Genomic DNA, 14,121 nt, shown 5'->3' on the forward strand with positions numbered 1-14,121 from the left:
TTGTGGGCTAACAATTTCATTTAGGTGGCCATCCTAGAGATTAGCCTGGAGGAGTTGAATAAAGGCTTGTGGCTTGATTGACTGATAGATAGAACCTAAATTCTATTAGAGCCTGTACTCTTTCACTTTTATCTTTGTATTTCTAGATCCCAGCCCCAGTGACAGACTTCTTAAGTAGGGGTTTAAGAAATGATTACTAATTGATTACCCCTTTATAAAGGACAAATTCCTATCTTACATGCTTATGTAAGATTATGACCCTCCCTTATGGGTTATCAAATGAGATCAACCAATATACTTGTTATTATTATTAAATCTTCTGTATTTTTATATTTTATATTATTTAATATTATTAAACCTTTTATATCAATTCATAAACCTCATAAACCCTAGCTGTGTGACCCTGGGCAAGTCACTTAACGAAGTTTGCCTCAGTTTCCTGATCTGCAAAATGAGCTGGAGAAGCAAGAAAACCCCAAATGGATTCACGAGAAGTCGGCCACAACTGAAGAAGAAATGTGTCAGGTTCTGTGCTAAATACAAAAAGGCAAAACACAGTCTCTGACCTCAAAGAGCTTGCGTCTATCAGGGGAGACAAGTGAAATATATACAAAGCAAACTATATACAAAAAAATTTTAAATAATTAACCAAGGAAAGCCACTGGAATTAAGAGAGGCTGAGGAAGATTTTGGCACTTAAAGGAAGATAATGTGTAAAGCGCTTTGCAAAACTTAAAACTCAATTATCAATGCTAGCTAGGATTATTATTTCAGTTGTGCATTCTCTTTTTGGAGAACTTGGGCGTGGCCCATATCAGGTATTCTTCAATTAGGCTGAGGCTGGCTGGAAGGTGAATGCCTGGGGGCCAGTTTGAGATTTAAAGTGGTTTTCTTGGCATATGGCAAAGCTGGAGGGAGGGGGGAGGTCCTAGGAACCAGAACGGGCCCTTCCCCACCCCCATTTTAAAGGTGGGGAAGCCGAAGTCCGGGAGGGGGAAGGGATGTGCCCAAGGTCATGCAGTAGCAAGCGACCAGCTTTTCCAAGGCCAGCCCTCGGGTGCTGCCGACTCTGGCGCGCCCTCCACTCTGCTGCAGCAGATGCTACCGCAGCCCTCCCCCGTCCTCGCCGGGAGCCTCCCAAGCGACCTTCCCCTTCGCCGCCATCTTAGAGCCTGGTAGTGGCTGGCCCACTGTCTCGTATACATCAAATAAGCGCTTGGCCTTCCTCTTTCCCGCCTCTCCAAGATCAGCTAGTCCGCTCAGGGCCACCGCACCACCTTCCTTGGAAGTGAAGTCCCCCGAGCAGGAGGAAACTTGCCCATGATCAAAATGGCGGCAAAGGCATCAGTCCTCGCCGGGGCCCTGGAGCAAGGCGTCATCAGGAGGCGACAGCCTCTAGAGGGCGAGGAGGCGGTCGGGAGCCGTCTCCATGGAAACCGCTGGGCGTAGGGCTCGGCCAAATAGTAGAGGCTGGCGGCGGGGGAAGGTCCGAGGCGCCCAGAATCCGCGGCGTCCTGATTCTGACCCTGGCCCCCATCTAGGTTGGGGGCCTGACTCTGATCCAAGCCCCTGCCCAGGCTCGAGCCTCCATCTCCGCCCCCTCCCCCATCCCTACCCCGACCAAGAACCCAATCTTGACCCAGGCCTCTACCAGGGCCCCAGCCCGGATCCTGAACCCGGCCCCGATCTTGACTTAGACACCGATCCTGACCTTATCTCCAACCCAGGCCGCGACTTCGGCCCTGGCCCCGGCCCCGGCCCTGGCACCGGCTGCGGCCCTGGACCCGGCCCGGGCCCCGGCCAGGCTCCCGGCATGTTGCGGGACGAGACCCTGGACGGGGCCACGGTGCCCTCCCTCTGGAGAGGGTCCCTGGACATCCGGAGTGAACCGGTGAGTGTGTGTGTGTGTGGGAACTCCCCGTCCCGAAGGACAAGTGGTGAACTCCATTTCCCTCCGCTCGGTGCCCCCAGTAATCCCCCAGCCCCTCGGCCCCGTCCCTCCTCCCTCTGTCCCCCATCCCAGGTTCCTAGCACTGCCGCTCTTTCGACTGTGTAATTTAGGAAGAGGCACTCCCCTTTTTTTGGACATCAGTTACCTCATCCGTAAAATAGGTCAGGAAGTAGACAGGGGGGCATTTGACTCAAGCAACAAACATTTATTAAGCCCTTACTGTATGCCAGGTGATGTTCCAGGCGAAGGGGTTGCAGATATAAAAAATGAAATAAAATAAGCCGTCCTTACGCCCAAGGGACTAGATTCTGTTGGCAGAAACGACATGTGTGCGATAAAACGTACGATAAACGATTAGTGTATACAAAATTAACGTATACAGTCTCCATGACCTAAATTAGTGATAATAAATGGAAGCCAAATGAAAATAACGCTCTCTAGTGTAACAAGTCTGGGTTTGAGGTCTTTGGTTACAATAGTAAACATTGTTATCCGCACATATAGCGCAAGCAGGGTATCTATATGGATTTAGAAAGGGCCTGTACAGATTTATAAATGATGGAGAACTCCACCTACCTATTGCTGTTGAGTCCAGGATGGACAGCTCCTTCTGAAAAAGTCATAGCCCTTGGGGCTGGAGGTGGCAGCAGAATGCCAGAGCTGGCTGGTTATGTTATTGTATCTGTCTCTAAAGAAGTGAACTGGTTTTGGTTAGTCAGAAAGAGCCAGAAGAGAGTTTCTTGTTTCTAAGGGGGAAGCAGTCTGGAGCAGGGGATTAGGCCTTGGCTCTGCTACTAACCAGCATTGCAACTTCACATAAGTCACTTAATCCTGTTTAGACTTGTTTCCTCTGTAAAATGAAGGGTTTGGATTTTATGGTCTCTCAATTCCAAAGTTTTTGGATTGTGTTGTTCTCTTTCCTTTCCAACAAACTTTATGCTTTCTGGTTTCAGAGAGTCACCAACTTCTTTTAATTCTGGGGCACTTTCTGCTCAATTTTTGAGACATTCTTGCTGTTTGTCTGGCCCTTCTGAAAATAGAGCTTGCCCCCCAGGGAGTTGAGACTATTTCAAAATACTCCCCCAAACTAAATTATATAAAACTACAGTTCCCAGCTCACCTGTTCCCACCCACCCCCCAACTTGTGCTCCAAGGGAGGCAGGCTCAAGGGCTAGCCTTTAGAATAATTTCCTCCTTCCTTGTTGCTCCCCAAGAGTTCTATGTCTTTTGTCTTGTGTGAGCAAGAATTTTGCTGACCTAATTGAACTCTACATCTTCTGAACTCTTCATTTGTTACCTGTAGCATTCCATTGGTACTTAAACTTCCAATGCTTTACATTTTGTTATTTTAAAAAAAAATTTGTCTTGTATTCCCAATTAAATTATAAGTTTTGGTGTTACTACTGACTTTACCACTTAACATACTGACCTCAGAAAAGTCATAGATCCAGAACTGGAAGGGACCTTAGGATTCTTCTAAACCAACCCTCTCATTTACCAGATGAGAAAACAGGCCTAGAATGGATGAGACTTGCTTTAGTAATAAGTAGCAGAGTTGGGATTCAAACCTAGGCCTAGTGAGGTCAAAATTAGCCCTCTGTGTTGCATGTCCTTTCTCCTGTACCATACTACCTGTATCCTATGTCTCACTTTCTTCCTTTGTAAAATGAGGGGATTAGATTAACTCTCCAAAATTTCATCTAGCTCTTAACATGTTAGAGTTCTGTGCTTCCCCATCCTTTATGGTTCTTTGTATCTTTTGTAGTATCATTTAGATATTGATAGCAAAACATGTCCCTGATACTCCCTACCTATGTTCATCTTTACCTCCCCTCTCAGTATATAATGATATTTGCTGGAGAAAATAAATCTCAAATGAGAGTAACATCTTGATTTCCTTGGGACCTTTCTTAGGTGAAGTGGAAGTAAACAAAATACTTAACTTCTTTTTTAAAAAAACAGTGTTTTCTGTTCTTTTCAATATCACTGTGATTTCCTGATGACTACTCCCCTCTTCCAACCCTTCCCTTATAAGAAATACAGTTCATCAACACATTGGCCATGTCCAAAAATCTTTGTCGTATTCCACACCTGTAGTACACCAATTTTCTACCAAGAGGAGGGATATATTACTCACTTGTAATCTTCTGAAATAAAAATTGGTCACTGCATTGATCTTTCATTGTTTCCTGTTACTCCTGTCCTAAGGGGTGTCATGAGACTGAAATGAGATAATGTATATATGATGTTTTGTAAAATTTAAAACAATACATAAATATCAGCTGCTAGTATTTTTATTATTATATTGAAAAGAGGGAGTGTGACTCAACCTGGCAGATGATGGCAGGTGACTACATTAAAGACCTGGAGGGCAGCATGGGGGAGATCTGGAAATAGAAGTGTGTAGCAAGAAGTATGCTTACTCCTACACCATTCAGTTAGGGACCATGGAAGAAGAAGCACACAGTACCAGAGAGGATGGCCAGGGATGGAACATATTTCTTTCTTTCTTTTTTTTTTCTTTGCTTTTTTGGAGGGGGAAGGTAGGGCAATTGGGGTTAATTGATTTGCCCAAGGTCACGTGGCTAGTTTTGTTTTAAGTGTCTGAGGCCAGATTTGAACTCAGGTCCTCCTGACTCTAGGGCCAGTGCTCTATTCACTGTATCACCTAGCCACCCCCAGATGGAATATATTTCAGAAGAAACCAGGTTTCTGTAAGTATGAGAAAATAGAAACATCTTTTAAAGGTTGAGGAGAACTAGAAAAGCAGGCAGGGTTGGAGAAGGACAAATTTTCTTCTTGTTTTCATAAAAGGAAAGAGAAAAGAGTCTTTACACTATAGATAACCTTGATTTTAGACCTTGTAAAATTCTTGAACATATATTATTGAAAGCTTGGGTAAGTGAATAGAGAAAAGGATGCTTTGATCACAAAGAACCAACAAGATCAAGATCAGTTCATTTGGAACTAATCTCATTTCCTTTTTTTTTTTGGCAATGTTGAAAACTTTGGTAGGTAAGAGCAATGTGGTTTATAAAGTTTACCTAGATTTTTAGCAAAACCTTTGCGCAGCTAAGTGTCTAGAGTACTGAGCTTGGAATCATGAAGACATAAGTTAAAATCCAGCAACTTACCAGTAACACCATCAGCTGGGTGATTTGGGGTGTTTCCTTCCATTTCCTCAACTCTAAAAAGAGGATGATAGAACCTACCTCCCAGTGTTGTTGTGAGGATCAAATGAGATCATATTTGTGAAGTGCTTCCAGGTGCTGTATAAATGCTGGTTGTTACTGTTATTTGTACATGCTATCCTTTTTTTTTCTTATTTCTTTTTTCTCCCCACTTGATAGTATTTTATTTTTTCTAGTTACATGTAAAGGAAGTTTTCAGTATTCACTTTTATAAAAATTTGAGTTCCAAATTTTTTTCTCCCTTCCTCCCCTCCCCAAGATGGCAAGCAATCTGATATAGGCTATATATGTATAATCATATTAAAAATATTCCCACATTAGTCACATGTTATGTTATGAATCAGAACAAAAGGGAAAAGCTTCTGTAGGTCAGAGCTTACTCCTGACGAAAAGGAAGAAACAAAAGAGAAAACAGTATACTTCAATCTGCATTCAGACTCTTACAGTTCTTTCTCTGGATGTGGATAGCATTTTCCATCAAGGTATCATGCTGTTTTTAGGGGAATGATGGAGACTTGTGGCCTAGACAACATAGGTCGATGGACACACTGAAAGAATAGTCATTAAAGGGTTGATGTCAATTTGGTTAGAATTCTCTTAGTGGAGTGCCCCCAAAAGATGGATAGTGACCATTAATGAAAGGCAGCATAGATTACCAAGAGATAGCATGGTTTCACCAAGAGGAGGATATTTTAGATTCATGTTCCTTTTTTGATAGGTTTCCTGGTATTTCAAGGACATGTGTATCTGTATTCTATCTAGTTTTAAGGGAAGCATTTGGTAAAGGCCCTCAGGCTGCTCCAGTGTACAAGGCAGAGAGATGTGGGCTAGAGAATACCATAATCCAGTGGATTCAGAGCTGTGGAATGATGATGATCCAGGGTAGATCTTAATGGGTTGAAGTACACTTGGAATGAGGTCTCTAGTGCATTTCCTTCTAATCTGTGCCTGTTTAATAATGCTTCAGTAATGTTTAACCAGTGACTTGGATAAAGTTGTTTATGGTATGGTTTTCAAATTTTTAGATTAAGCAAAACTAGGAAGGATAGATGACCTGTTAGATGACAGAATCAAGATCCAAAAAAGATCATTTCAAGCTAGAATATTAGGCCAGATATAATAAATTGAAATCTAATAAGGATAAATATAGTCTTACACTTAGGTTAAAAAAATCAGCTTCACAAACAAGATCAGGGAGTCATGGCTAGGTAGCCATGTTATTTGCTGCTCAGACAGCAGGAAGGGAATGAAGACTCAGAGGTCTGGGTTGAGGGGTAGGGAGGTTGAATGGACACAAACTCAATAGTTGCCACATTGTGCTAATCTTGGTTACTTTAAGAGAGGACTAGTCTAAGACTAGTGGGCTTGTGTAATATTCTCATCAGATCATATCCAGAGCACTATTTTGAGCACCTTGTTCAGGGAAGGCTATTAGTAAAAAGAAGGACATTAAAGGGAAGGTAAACTAGGATGGTGCCTCATGAAGACTGGCTGAAAGAACTGGGGGGTATTTAGCCTGGAGAAGAAAAGAGACTTGCATTATAGCTTCAGGTATTTGAAGAGCTGTCACATGCAGAAGTATTTCTTTTGTTTGGTTCTAGAAGGCAGAAGCCAGTCTAGGGAGCCAAAGAAAAATTTCGTCAGAATTCTAACTACCCAATACTATTCCTAGGTTTATATCCCAAAGAGATTAAAAAAAAAGGTGGGGGAAAGAACCTATTTATACAAAAATATTTATAGCAGCTCTTTTTGTGGTGTCAAAGATTTGAAATTGAGGGGATGCCTGTCAATTGGGGAATGGCTCGAACAAGTTGAGCTATATGATTATAATGGAATATTACTGGGCTCAGAACTAACGAGCAGGCAGATTTCAGAAAAACCTGGAAAAACTTATATGAACAGATGCAAAGTGAAGTGAGCAGAAACAGAACATTGTACATAGTTACAGTACTGTACGATGATCAGCTGTGAATGACTTATACTTAGCAGTATAATGATCTAAGACAATTCCAAAGGACATATGATGAAAAATGCTATCCACTTCCAGAGAAAGATCTGATGGAGTCTGAATGTAGATTGAAGCATACTATGTTTACTTTCTGTATTTTTTGGTTTTTTCCCCCCTTTGGGTCTGTGTCTTCTTTTATAACATGATTAATATGATAATATGTTTTGTATTATTGAACATGCATAACCTATATCAAATTGCTTACTTTGCCAGGGAGGGGGGAGGTGAAGGAGGCTAAGAGAAAAGTTTTTTAAATGAATATTAAAAATTGTCTTTACATGTAATTGGAGAAAGATAAAATATTATTAAAAATGATAGCTATGCAAAAATGAAATGAACCTCTTGCCTTAAAGTTCTTTCTCACTGGATGTCTTCAGACAAAGGCTAGTTGACTGACCACTTGTCTGGTATGATGTTGGGGACATTCGTTAAAAACAACATTGGACATAAATACAACCAACTAATCATGCTTAGTAATAATTTACATTTAAATTAGTTAATTTTTTTAAACTTTTTTTTCTCTCTCTCTTTTTTTGTAGGGCAGGGCAGTTGGGGTTAAGTGACTTGCCCAAGGTCACATGGCTAGTGAGTGTTAAGTGTCTGAGGCTGGATTTGAACTCTGATCCTCCTGATTCCAGGGCCAGTGCTCTAGTCACTGCACCACTTAGACACCCCTAAATTAGTTAATTTAATGAATAAAGTATCTTAATGTTTTTTTTTTCTATAATGCCCTCTAAGTCCTTATCAGGATTCTTTGTCTATTCATTCTCATTCTTCTTTCCTGTAGCCTATATAGTATTGTAGTGACCAGCTATAGTTATAGTTAGTGTATAACTCCATTATAGTTTTCACACTACAGTCTTTCAAAAAGGGCTTTCTAGATTTTATTGTGCTTTTCATATTTGTTTCTTCACTCTTTTTGTGTCATGGCTTCCTGGGGCATTCTGGGGAAGCTTATAAACCTCTTCTCAAAATGATGTTTTAAAATAAATAAAATTATATTGAAATACAATAATTAAACTATTTTAAAAGCTCCAAGCCTCAGGTTAGGAATCCTTGTATTATAGTGTTCTATTACATAAATATATGACAATTTAACCATTTCTGCTAAGGAGATTTTTGTTTAGCTGGTGGTTGAGCTAGATAGCTTCTGAGGTACTTTCCAATTTTGAGATTTTTATGATTCCATTTGTGAGATGAAAAAGACTTAAGATGAAGGGACTTGTGTTAATGATAGACCTACTAAGTGAAGATAGAAACTTGCTGTGGTTGATGAATATTTTTAGGTATAGCAACCCATGAAGCTGAGTACCAATGGATGGGGGGAGGCTGGGGTTTTATTTCAATGTGAAATAAAAAATCTTTGGAAGTATTGAAAAAGTTTTCAGAGACAGCAAATGGACAAGTTTGACTAGATTATAGAGTTTATTTTGGGAAATAAAGATGGAAATTAGGTAAAGACCAGATTGTGAAAAGTCTTTAAAGTCAGGCTGAGCAGCTCAGAGTTTGTGGTACTTTTTGTGGTTTGTTTACAGCTTTTTGTTATCACAAAAAGTGTTGCTATAAATAGTTTTTCTTCTTGTTGATGGCCTCCTTGAGGTAATAACCTAGTAATAGAATCTCTGGGTTAAAGGGTGTGGACATTTTAGGAAGGAAAGAAACAAGCGTTTAGTGGTTACTATGTTCCAGGTATGTGTTAAATACGCTACAAATACTCATTTGATGCTCACAACAACCCTAGTAGATAGGTGTTATCATTATCCCTATTTTACAGTTGAGGAAACTGAGAAGATGGAGATTAAATTACTTGCCTAAGGTCGCACAGAACTGTCTAAGGCCAGATTTGAGTTCAAATATACCAGACTCTAGGCCTGGTGCTCTATCTACTGTGCCACCTAGCTGCCTTTTTAGCCACTTTATTTTCATAATTCTAAATTGCTTTGGTTATAGTTATTTGCAACTCTACCAACAATGCATTAATGTACCCTTCTTCCTACAGCATTGACTGTTTGTATATTTTATCATCTTTGCCAATTTGCAAAGTATGAGATGAAGCCTCAGGCTTATTTTGATTTGCATTTCTCTTTTTTTTCTCTTTTTATTAATGATTCTGAGCACTCTTTTATATGGTTGTTAATAGTTTGCAGTTCCTTTGAGAACTGTTTGTTCATATCTTAAGAGAACTTATCTATTGAGGAATGGCCTTTCTTCATTTATATGTGTATATGCAATATACACATATATATTTATATACACACATACATATACATGTATGCTTCCCTTCTAGTCCTAGGTACATTCTTTTTTTGTGTGTGTAGAAGCTTTTCAGTTGTATGTAATCAAATGATCTTGTTTATCTTTTGAAATTGCTTCTATTGGGAGTGGCTAGGTGGTACAGTAAATAGAGCACTGGCCCTAGAGTCAGGAGGACCTGAGTTCAAATGCGGCCTCAGACACTTAACACTTACTAGCCATGTGACCTTGGGCAAGTCAATTGCCCTGCCTTCCCCCTCTCCAAAAAGCAGAAAAGAAAGAAAGAAATTGCTTCTATCCTTTGGTTAAGAATGCATACCCATGCATCTCTTCTTGTTTTATGGTATGTTCTTTAATATTAAGGGCATGTCTCCATTTTGAATTTATTATGGGATATGGAATAAGATATTGGTCTACAAAGCAGTATTATGTAACAATTACTTTAGCTGAGGAGTTTGGGCTTCATTCTGGAGGCAGTGAGATGCCATGGAAGACTTTTGAGGATGGGAGATATTTAACCAGGATTGTGCTTTAAGAAGATTAAGAAGAAGAAGTATAGGATATATTAGAGAGGGGGTAGAATAGAAGTAGAATGATAATTTATGAATCTATTCAAATAATTCAAGTGTGAGTTTATAAATATAAACTAGAGGGGTGACTGGAAATGGAAGGGAGGAGACAAATGTAAGAAATCATAGGGATAGAATTGAATTGATATGGCAACTGTTTGGTGGCAACAGAAAAGTCAAAGATAACTGAGTCTAGATGGTTAAGAGACAGAATAAAGGTATACTTAACAGAGAATTGGAAGCCGATTTAGTTTGGGGGAGTCGAAAGTTTATACATGTTGACATGTTCCTTCTCTCTTTCTCTGTCCCCCTCCCCCATCCAATTATTTGACAATTCTTGTTGATTTTGCTTCATAACTTACTTTGCATTCATCCCTATGTCACCACACACATTACTGCCATTCTGGTTCATATTTATCACCTGCTTTTTGAATATTACACAACCTAGACTATTAAAATTTGATTCCTTCAGGGTGGCTGGGTGGCGCAGTGAATAGAGCACTGACCCTGGAGTCAGAAGGACCTGAGTTCAAGTCCAGCCTCAGACAATTAACACAAAACTGGCCGTGTGACCTTGGGCAAGTCACTTAACCTCAGTTGCTCTGCCTTCCCCTCTCCAAAAAGCAAAAAAAAATTTTTTTTTGATTCCTTTTTGTCTTTCCTTTATCTAATCTGTCCTATTCATAGCTACCAAAATAAGCTTCCTGAATTGCTGTTCTGATTCAGAGATATCACCTGATATTCAAGAGCCTTCAGTGGCTCTCTGTTGCCTGTAAGGTACAAACTCCTTCACTTAGCAGCTAAGGCACTTCATAGTCTGGCCTACCATTCTAGGCTTATTTCATATTCTTTTTCATATATTCTTCATTCAAGCAAAATTGGCACACTTGCTGTTCCTCAAATTCAGCACTTTCTTCTGTCTCTGTGCCTTTGCAACAGGGTATCCTCTATGTCTCCAATATGCCCTCCATCCTCACCTCTGCCTCTTAGAATCTCAAGCTTCCTTCAAGGTTCAGCTCACCTTCTATGAGAAACATTTCCTGATTCACATTCACATTCCTGATAGTTGTTAGTGCTTTCTTCTTCCTCAAATAAGTGTATATCTACTCATCTCTTTACAGTAGGATAAAAACTTCTTAAGGGTAGAGACTGTTTTGATTTTGTCTTTGTATGCCTAGCACTTAGCAGTATGCCTTTCACATTGGGATAGGGATAGGGAATGGACCTGTGATTTCAGTGGTTTGAGGAACTCCCAAGTGAAGAAATACTCTCTATTAATTCAGGTTGGCACCTTCTCTGAAATTTGTAGTTTTAGTCTTAATGCCATCCCCTCTGTCCTCTCCAGCAGATTGTATACACTATCCCCCCCTCTCTAATAATTCAGTCTTTCTCTATCTATTTGTTCCTTCCTTCCTGCCTAAGACTCCCCAGTCCTTAAAAAACTTATATTAGCTTCCATCCTTCATGCCAGCTTCCACGCTGTATCTCTCACCTCCCCTTCTCAACTAAATTCCTGGAAGAATTGTCTCCACTTCCTCTCTTCTCACTGTGTTCTAAGCTCTTGGCACTCTCCCTTCTGATCTCATCATTCAACTAAAACTGGACTCTTTAAAGTTACAAGTGATGTCTTAATTGGCAAATCTAAGTGTCTCTTTTTGATCTTTAGACTTTTTGACCTCTCTGGTATTTAACACTGCTGATGACTTTCTATTCCAGAATTGTCTTTTCTCTCTGGGTTTTGATGACATTCTTTCTTGGTGCTATTCCTACCTCTCTAACCACTCTTCAGTCTCCTTTGCTCTACCATATCCATGTCCCCACTTATGTACCATGAGGCTCTCTCCTGGACTCTCTTCTTCCTCTATATTCTCCCTCAGAGTGATCTGACCAGCTCTCCTAGATTAATTTATTATTTCTATGTGGATGATGGTCAGATCTTTATAGCCAGTACCTACCAGTCTTTCTTCTGAGCCACAGTCTTGCATAACAACCCATTTATTAGACATTAAACATTAGATATCTTGTAGTCACCTTGAACACAACTTGTTCAGAAGAGAACTAATTATCTTTCCTTCCAAACCTATCACTTTTCCAAATTTTGCTGTTGTTACTGAAGAGGGCACCACCATCCTGCCAGTCATTCAAGTTCAAAACATTAATGTCATTTCTGATTTCTCATTCTCACCTCACATATCCAGTCATTTGACAAGTCTTGTCATTTCTATTTTCCACATCTCTCCCATGTTCCTCTTCTCTCACACAGCTGCCACCTTAGTTCAGTCCCTCATCATCTCTCTCTTAGACTGTTGTGATAGCCTCCTATTTATTTATTCTCTTTGCTTCAAGTTTCTTCTCCTCAATTGCCAAAGTGACTGTATCAAACTTTCCCTCCACTTCCCCCACTCAGTAAATTCTAGTTGGCTTCCTTATTATCTCCAGGATCATAAAGTCTTCTGGTATTTAAAATTCTTTATGACCTAGCCCATACATTTTATGATTTGGTCATACTGGCCTGTTTGCTGTTCCTTAAATAAAATGTTCCATCTCATATCTTTTTTTCTTTAAAAAAAATTCAGTTTTATATTTAGTTTTGATTTCTCTCCCTTCCTTCCCACCCTCCCCCATGCATTGAGAAGGCAAAAAAAAAAAACCAAAAAACAAAATCCAAACCCATTACAAATGTGTATAGACATGCAAAACAAATTCCCACATTAGTCACGTCCAGACAAATAAAAAAAAAGAAAGAAATTTGTACAATTTTTGGTTGGTCATTGTGATGATCAGAGTTATTAAGAGTCTTTCAAAGATGATTATCTTTACCTTTCAGAGTTGATTTATCTTTTCATATGTCATATTGTATAAATTGTTCTCCTGATTCTGCTCATTTCACTTTGTATCAGTTTATACAAGTCTTCCCAGGTTTTTCTGAAATCTCCTTCATCATTTTTGGTTCTATTTATCTAGATCTGAGAGGAATAAATTGAGGTGTCCCACTAATATGCCTATATATTGTGCATTTTTTCTTGTAACTCATTTAAACTTTCCTTAAAAATTTAGATGCTATGCCTCTTGGTATTTTTAAGTTTAGCATTGATATAAGTTTATTGTCTATGGTACCTTTTAGCAAAATGTAGGCTTTTGGGAATTTAGGGAGTTAGTGGATGGAGCACTGTCTTTGGAGTCAGGAGGATCTCAGTTCAAATTCGGCCTCAGACACTTGACACTTGGCCCTGGGCGAGTCACTTAACCCTGATTGCCTTGGCTTCCTCCCTCTCCTCCCAGGGGGAAAAAAAGTTATTTTTGCTTATCTCTTTTAATTGGGTCTCTTTTCATTCTGTTTTGTCCCAGACTATGATTGCTATCCCTGCCTTTTTTGCTTAAGCTGAAGTGTGATAGATTCTGCTCTAGCTCCTTATTTTAACTCTGTGTGCAACTTCTGTTTCAAGTGTATTTCTTTAAACAATGTATTAGATTCTAATTTCTAATCTAGTCTGCTATCCTTTTCCCTTTTTATGTTAATTCCATTCACTTTTTTTTAAAAAAGCAATTGGAATTAAGTAACTTGCTCAAGGTTACACGGCCAGTTGTTTCTGGGTGTGGTGCTGAGTATCTGAGCCCGGATTTGATCCAGGTCATCCTGACACTGGAGCCGGTGCTCTTACTCGCTGAGCCACCTGGCCACCCCAATTCCATTCACTTTCACAGTTATGATTGCTAATTGTGTATTTATCTTTATCTTATTCTCTTATACTTCTTTTTTCCCCCCTGCTTCCTCTTTGAAAGTCTCTTTTACTTCTAACTAATGTATCCCTTAATCTATCTTCCTTCTTATTTCCCCCCTTATCCCTTAACTCTTTTCCTTTCCATTTTCCTGTTGAGTAGGATGTATTTCATGTCCAATTATGCATGTATGTGTATTCTTCTGTCCTTTAATTTAGATGTGGTGTCATCTGTTCCTATTCCACTGCTCCTTTTTGCTGTATAAACTCCACTTTGTGCACCTGTAATAGTAATGTAATTTGTACATCCCCTTGTATTGGCAAGCACTTAGCACCCTGATTCAACTGTTATTTTATCAAGTATTACATCCAGAACTTGTGAATCCCACAGTGGGAGGAACTTCCTGTTGTAACAGGAAGGGGTGAAACA

At 39.7% G+C, this 14,121-nt stretch overlaps 1 protein-coding gene across 3 annotated transcripts in view; it reads left to right on the top strand.

The window, feature by feature from the left end:
- The first annotated feature begins 1,382 nt into the window (after positions 1-1,382).
- DYNC2I2 (dynein 2 intermediate chain 2) overlaps positions 1,383-14,121 on the top strand; it is a 36,416-nt gene continuing 23,677 nt past the window's right edge. The window contains exon 1 of one of the 3 annotated variants that reach the window (XM_069069481.1): positions 1,383-1,891. In XM_069069481.1, the coding sequence (XP_068925582.1) occupies positions 1,430-1,891 (462 nt within the window). In that variant the 5' untranslated portion in view covers positions 1,383-1,429. The remainder of the gene's footprint in view (positions 1,892-14,121) is intronic. The other 2 variants (XM_069069479.1, XM_069069480.1) reach the window with 2 other exon arrangements.

Source organism: Petaurus breviceps, unplaced genomic scaffold, assembly GCF_028583685.1.
Source record: "Petaurus breviceps papuanus isolate PSGF00001 unplaced genomic scaffold, PetGlider_PUasm1.0 90779, whole genome shotgun sequence".
Taxonomy (NCBI): Eukaryota; Metazoa; Chordata; class Mammalia; order Diprotodontia; family Petauridae; genus Petaurus; species Petaurus breviceps.